At 39.4% G+C, this 7433-nt stretch overlaps 1 protein-coding gene across 2 annotated transcripts; it reads right to left on the bottom strand.

Annotated features, from left to right (window-relative positions):
• Nucleotides 1–6160, bottom strand: LOC131315187 (serine/threonine-protein phosphatase PP1 isozyme 2). Of its 2 annotated transcripts, XR_009196624.1 has the most exons (5): nucleotides 5450–6080; nucleotides 2063–2622; nucleotides 1763–1983; nucleotides 546–622; nucleotides 1–378 (listed from the first exon to the last, which is right to left on the bottom strand). XR_009196624.1 is itself a non-coding variant. In XM_058344297.1 (4 exons), the coding sequence occupies exons 1-3, from the start codon at nucleotides 5646–5648 to the stop codon at nucleotides 1804–1806; spliced, it is 939 nt and encodes a 312-aa protein (XP_058200280.1). In that variant the 5' UTR covers nucleotides 5649–6160; the 3' UTR covers nucleotides 1–378; nucleotides 1763–1803. The 2 variants fall into 2 exon arrangements, 1 of the variants encoding a protein (XP_058200280.1); XM_058344297.1 differs by lacking the exon at nucleotides 546–622 and having other exon boundaries at nucleotides 5450–6160.
• Between the last annotated feature and the right edge of the window lie 1273 nt (nucleotides 6161–7433).

The raw sequence follows: 7433 nt of genomic DNA, 5'->3' as shown, positions 1-7433 counted from the left end.
TGGGGGAAATAGGACCATAAATTATGCTCAATGTGTTCACAGCTTAGAAACACAAAACTGAGGATCCACTACAATAACTTCTGAAAATGGAAAATCTTGACTTGACAATGGTTGCTACAATCTACAAATGCAGAGCAATTTACACCGCCACTGTAAACCGCACGAGTTTAAGAAAAATAAATAGAACGAAAATACTTTTGGCTCTTGTGGCCACAGTTGCCGCCAAATCAAGAGGTCAGAAAACAAAATATTGCAGCAAACTGATTAATGCTTCTAAACGAACAACATAATGATCACCATGATTACATCTCACTTCTAAGAAACTTTGAGCTTGAATCTTCAAATGTTCCTATCCACCTCGTGAATCAGGCGGGACAACTGCAGCATAAAGAGGTATAATAATGATGGAGATTACAGATAACACATACAGAACCCAGATACAAATAGTGCTAGAAGGTAGAGAATGAATAACCAAACTGCTCAGATGATATTCCCATAGCATTTATTTAACCAAAAACAATTAGGGGATAATGATTGCAGGGTACCTCTCATTTTTCTTGTACATTCAAAAGGAGTCTTCTCTCTATCCCCCTCCATCACATCATGGAAATGAAAAGAGGATCTGCGGACAACCATCTTTAAGATTTTTTTTATCTGTTTTATGTGAGTAATGATATACGTAGAGATTTTCTTTTCAGCTCATCGTAATCCAATCCCATGTCTTATATGGGCAATGATGATATAACGTCCTCAGATTTTGCTCAATAGTGAACCAGTTGCTTAAATCAGATCATGGGATATCTAAAATAAACCAATGAAGTATATATGCAATGACCTACAAAGAGGGTTGAAGTTGAACATTTCCAGAAATACTGTATCAAATCTGCTTATGTTTACACTGAAGATTTTCAAGGGCTAATAGCGCAATATGATTGGCTTGGCTGCTATTTCGCTGGTATCCCATTATAGATAAGAAAAGCAAGAAGAGACAGCAACATAGCCAATAAAGATAGTAGTAATGGTAGGGCTTCCCCTTTTGTTGGCAGTAGGCAAAATAACAATGACGGTGAGTGGCACGGAGGCAGCAATAAGAGCAACACTTAAGGCCATGGCTCAAACGGAAATGAGGACATCTAGTCGTATTGTTGGCAGAGAAAGTGATTGGAATGGAATTTCATCATACGTATTGCTGGACAACGTGCATACACAACAGACAAAGCAGCCAATTGTTCTCCACATGCCAATCAATCATGCGATGGTGAATCCTAAATTCACACCAGTTCTCCATTTGTTAGCCAGGAGGGAAAAGCTTATGCGCAGGATAAGCTTGTCAGAACCCTTCTTTGTTTTCAAAAGATTAAAAAGGCTGTCACCCAAATATCTCTACCTAATATATGTACACAGTTAATGGTAAATAATTTAGATTATGGAAACAGGGGAAATTTTGAGATACTTAAAGTTTGCATCTTTCTCCATCCATTTCATTAACAGATTGTTATCAGACACGTCGTTATACAGTGTCATGTAAAGCATGGGGGTCATTGAAATGTTAGAAACCTGACAGTTCAACTGTCCTTGCCAGAAACCCAACGGGTTAAGTGCGATTTCCTCATGAATTTATGATTCGATACTTACGCTGCTTTAGTTCTCCTTGGTCATCAAAGAAAAAATCTAGCAGACGAAAAATGAAAATGGCTTGTGGACTGGATCCATTTATGAGACACTGTCAAGTTAAGGAACACAAGCAAATCGTGAAACTGACCTTTGAAGTTCTGAAAAAGACTGCAGTACTCTTGGCATTGTTCACAAGAACCTCTTTCCGTGCTTCATGTCTGCTGGCTTCAAAATCTGGAAAGAACACATTAAGCTTTCATCAACACTCATCATTGCACCAGCATTATCAAACTCGCCGCAATAGTTCGGAGCAGAGAATACAGTAACAAGCTGTCGGTCAGCAAAGAACTCGTACCCATCCTCCACAACCTGGAAAAGGAACATTCTTATTAAGAGTCTAAGTCCCCCAAACTAAACAAAAAGACTAACGAACATGAAAGTCAATAACCTGATGGGCACGACAAACAAGGTCCATATCATGCTGCATTAAAAATTCTGCAACCTTTTCAGGACCAAAGGTGAATGAAACTCCTCTATCATTCATTCCCCAACCTTTAGCCTCCCTACTTGGATCTGACCACAGCAAATCACAGAGCAAACCAGAGTCTGGTACATCAGTTGGACGGGGTAGGTTTCTTATCTGATCCAAGTTCGTTAGGTCAGGGGAAAGGCCACCATGCATGCATAATATTTTGTCATCAATGAGAGCAGCCACAGGAAGACAGTTAAAACAGTCGGTAAAGATTTTCCAAAGTCTCACATTAAACCGGCGTTTACATTCATCATAGAATCCATAGATCCGGTTGATAGAAGCACATTCGTGGTTGCCCCGTAAAAGAAAGAAGTTCTCAGGATATTTAATTTTATAGGCAAGCAGAAGGCATATTGTTTCCAAACTCTGCTTGCCACGGTCCACATAGTCCCCTAAGAACAAGTAGTTGGCTTCAGGCGGAAAACCCCCATATTCAAAAAGCCTTAAAAGATCACTATATTGCCCATGAATATCACCTGAAATCCAGCAATAAAAAAAGAAGCATAAAACACAAGCTAGAATTTAAAACTCCAATAACAACGACATACGAGAGATAAGATAAAGCAATTCAATTCTGCATCAAGCGGTTTTAAATACACAAGAATAGAAAAGCGAAATAAATAGATGAGTATAAGTTATATCATGAGGCTGACTTTGACAATCTCAATAGTTCTCAAAAAGCATCTTTATAATATAGCAAGAATAAGCATCAAGCACTAGTTTTACATGGTTATCACAATGAAACTTCAAAATAGAGGGGCTCAACAACAAAGAACACTGACAATAAAAGGTGGATAGTTCCAGAGTAGCAACCATCTGCACTTGATAAAGTTACCAGACATTGCTTCTAGAAAATATTTGGACACCACAATTTAGCGAACGCAACTTGTTTTTCACGATTTCCACACAAGTATCCACGAGTGGACTGACCAATAACATTACATCAGTTATATGCAAATAACTAATGAGGCTTCTAAAACCTCGTTAAATGACAACTTCAACCCAATTTCCCAATAGCCACATCTAAAGGGCTGTCCAAGTGCACCGGGGCTCCTGTTTATATGTAGAGGTAGGGAGCAACCTTACCTCATTTTTCTATAGAATAACTGATTCCCACAATTCAAACCTGGGCCATAATCCAAACACAAACCTTTGTTGTCAATCCGTAATTCATGGCTAAAAAAACTGGCCACACATATGGGACATGTTCATGAGATAGAGAAGCATCTTATGCTACAATCTTATTCAGTAAAAATTTATCCCATACAAGATGAGTCAAATAAAAGGGACATGAACACTTGCCCCAAGGGCATTCTCCTGCAAAACTCATCAAATCAATGTTCTGTAATAACAGTTGAAGGGAGTTATTTATCACCATACAAGATCAGTCAAATAAAAGTCGCATGACCACGTGCCCAACTAACATTCTGCGGCAAAACTCATCCATAATTGTTCTGTGATAACAGTTAAAGAATATTACTCCTGTCCCTTGATTTTGGTCCCCTTTGTGAGTTCCAACATTCTAAAGAGACACGTAAAGATTCCACCTGAATTCAAACTTAAAGGTATGATATGACTAAATTCCATAATTGCCCGCCCCTTAAATCATGATTCATACCCATCTCAGTTCCATTCAGTTCCTCTTCTCTGTCGACGCCGGAGCTTCTCTGGCGACTTCGTTCTCTCTCCGAGAGCCTGTAACCCTAGCACTAGGAATCACTCCCTTGATGACCAGTGGCCTACTACTAGGAACTACATTTTGTGTCTAGTAGTTTCATGTACTAACAACTTTTTTTAAAATAAATAGTGGAAACCCACATTGGTGGTCAATAGTCCCACTGGCCAATTTCAACACATAATAGTAAAAACTCGAAACTTTGGGTTTGGATAAGCATCTCTGACACTTTGTTCATCCGGATTAAGTGATCAGTGGTCTCAAACCCACATGAGTCTCCAGTAATCTATACATAGGAACCATCTAACTTTCTTACCGAACTTCTAGTTTTCCTTCTCAAATCAAGTAGCTTTTGCACTACTAGAAACCAAACTGAGTAACACGGATAAACTTCAAGTTTTCCTTCTCAAAGCCAATAGTCCTTTCACTATTAGGAGCCCAACTAAGTCACACAATTAAACCATGCCTCCAAATTTCCCATAGATAGTTCCTATTGGTTTCCTTCAAAAACACTCAAAATCTAGTAATAAAAATCCCACAGAGATATTTTTAAAAAAAACTCAAAATAAGAACATATCAAGTGCTAAAACAAAACTAAGTGTCAACCCAGACAAACCCCACTCCCTCCATTAAAAAAATTGTATAAGAGAAACCCCTTTTTGTATGGAAAAACTACAACAGATTGATGAGTTAAAAATAACTCAAATTCTTGCACAAAGTAACAATGGAACCAACAGAAGCAAATCATATCATGAACCTCCACTATTTTCTTCTATTCCTCATGATTGTGAAAACTCCAGGAAACAGCTAAGAGTAACATACCCTCCTTTACCTGGTAGTGCAGGAGTAGGAATCACACTTGTGTCCCATCCTGCATCATGAAGTAATGTATTTCATGGGTTTCCTAACCTTCTTTGGACATATTATTTCAAACATGTAAAAGTGTTTCTCAATTTTTGAACAGCGGAGAGGATAGTTTCGATCTTCAAACTACTCAAAAATTTTAAAGAGATTGCTGCATTCTGCAGCCGTTGACCATAACCTATCATAATCCTATTTGCTCCCGACTTGGCAATTTCCCTATACAATCCATGGCAAAGCAATGGGCTATTCCACAAAAACAGCCTTAACCATAATGATCTCAATCATCCTAGCAATATATCCATAATAACTAACCTAGTGGTATAAATAAGTCCAAGTCCAACAGCAAACTCAGCAAAGTTTCCTACGCAGCAAGAGTGCCCCCATCGGTTGAGACTGAAATTTACAATTAAAAGTCTCAAACCGACTCTTCTGCTCCCGTATTACTTAACTTTTAAATCTGTTATGTGCTTCGATTCCTTCAGAAACATAACCGGAGGGAAAACATACCGGAAAATTCAACGAGTACAAAAAAACCCTGACATTGCCATGCACCAATCAACATAGCAACTTTTCTCCAAATTTCTCTACAACTCCTCAGAATCTTACTCACACATAAAATACACGCCAGACACGCAGCGCGCACATAACCCACATACAAGAAATCTCACAACAAGCATCCAAGTGCCTCAAATTCGCAACCGAAACCAACAGCAAACACACCGATACAAATTATAAACAAGCAAATGAGATAGAGAAAAAGTTACCGCAGATCTTGATGGGGGCTTCGAGCTCCAAGAGATTCGGTTGCTGGAGGAATATCTCCCTGGAGACGTTGCAGAGCTGCCGGATCTCGGCCTCCGACAGCTGGACCTGCCGTACAGTCCTGGCCTGCCGAAACTCCAACAGCCTGTTGATGATGTCGTCCAGCACCGCAGGGTCCATCTCCTGCCCGTTCTGCGCCATCGACCTCCTCCCTCTCTCCTTCTCTCTCTCTACCTACTCCTTCCAAATTAGGGTTTCAAAACCCTAGATTCTCAAACACGACGAGGAACACAAAAGAAAAATTAACAACTTCTGAGGAGTCTGTGCTAGGGTTAAATTAATTGTTGTTGGAAACAAAGCGAGAATAAATTAATAGACAGATGCAGGCGGTGGATATACGGATCATAGATAGATATATGAATCAATGTGTGTGTATGTGAATAACGAGGCGGAGGAGAAGGGGGGATGGGGGAGGCGTGGGGTGGGGTGGGGTGGAACTCCGATGAGGCGGAGGAGCCTAAAACCTATGAACGAAATTCGTCGGAGTCGATAAATCCGCTACCCCTCGCCCTCGTGTGGTGTTTCTATACCTGCCCTCCAATTTTATTTCTCTTCTCCATTTGGGCCCCGCCTTTCCAAAATACTAATAAAACCATATATAGAGGAGTAAATAAAGAATTAAGAATTGGCCACCCTTCGTTTCCTCAATAAAACACATAAATGTAAACAAATATGGATTTGTGTTAATATATAGGACGGGATGCTGTGGAGCAGCATTCTTGCAAAGCCAAGGAATGGGTGACATTTTTGTTATAAGTTATCGTAAAACCAACTCAATTTGTCTATAAATTGCTTCCGAACAAAAAATTGTCATACATCCCACTGTATCGTATTGGTTAGTCATGTCATACACATGTGGTTCTGCTATCTAGGTCGTAATCATCAAATAACACAAAACCATCGAATGCATTAATACAAGACTTTGCCGCATATCCTTTTACGCCAACCACATTTTAATTTAAAGGAACATATTCGCGATTTCCCAATGAAAAACTCAAACACAAAAGTAACATAAAAATACTAAACTATAATGCCAATTTATTAGTTCTTTTTTTTTTTGTCGCAATTTATACATCAACGGAAGAGTTAATAAGTTAGTTAGTTCACAAACTATTCATAACCCTGAACCCCATCCACGCCCCTCGTTGGACTCGAAAGGGTACACACCAACTGAGCCAACCAGTTCAGTGGACCACAAATCTTTCATCCTCCTCGATCGTCGGTTGTTGCAGGACTAATTAGTACTCCAATATACATAGGCCTGCAGAAACAGAGATAGCTAAACGGAGAGAAACATGGGAACCTAGACTGCATGCCTAGCCAGGTCCAGTCACATTCCCTTGCTTCTACTCCTTCGCAATAAAAGAAAGATACAGACAACCCATTACCTTTGCCTGCCTGATAAACATAGATTCCAATGACTCCCTACCATACACTGAGGGACCCCAAAAAAAATATATCGTAAGAGAAAGAGGACCACATGCATATACATAACATATTAGTGTTTGTTAGTATGAGAAACCTGGTTGAGTCATTTGTAAGTTTTTTTGGGGATGCAGGCTGTACCGTGTACGTCCCAAGCCAATTTGCACTCACCTCAGACTAATTCATATAGTTCCTTCCGAAATCGTTTAACACGCTTACGCGTGTAGATAAAATAACTCCAAAAGTTGCTGTCAAGGAAAATCGAAGCAAACCGTTAAGACCACCCGGCCAACCCCTCTTAGTCATTTGTAAGTTATTACATGAGCAGCTTGCCCATTCTATTCATCTCCCTTCAATGAAATCAAAAATTATACTCTATGCACTTTAAGCAGAAAAAATTAAAAATTATTCGTTACGCAAAATTAGCAACTCGCTACTTCTTTATAGAAATGTTAATTACATACGACACCTACTCACGTACCACTCAAGCACCGTGTCATT

This window comes from Rhododendron vialii, chromosome 13a (genome assembly GCF_030253575.1).
Source record: "Rhododendron vialii isolate Sample 1 chromosome 13a, ASM3025357v1".
NCBI classification, from domain to species: domain Eukaryota; kingdom Viridiplantae; phylum Streptophyta; class Magnoliopsida; order Ericales; family Ericaceae; genus Rhododendron; species Rhododendron vialii.
This window is presented reverse-complemented; position numbering and strand designations above follow the sequence as displayed.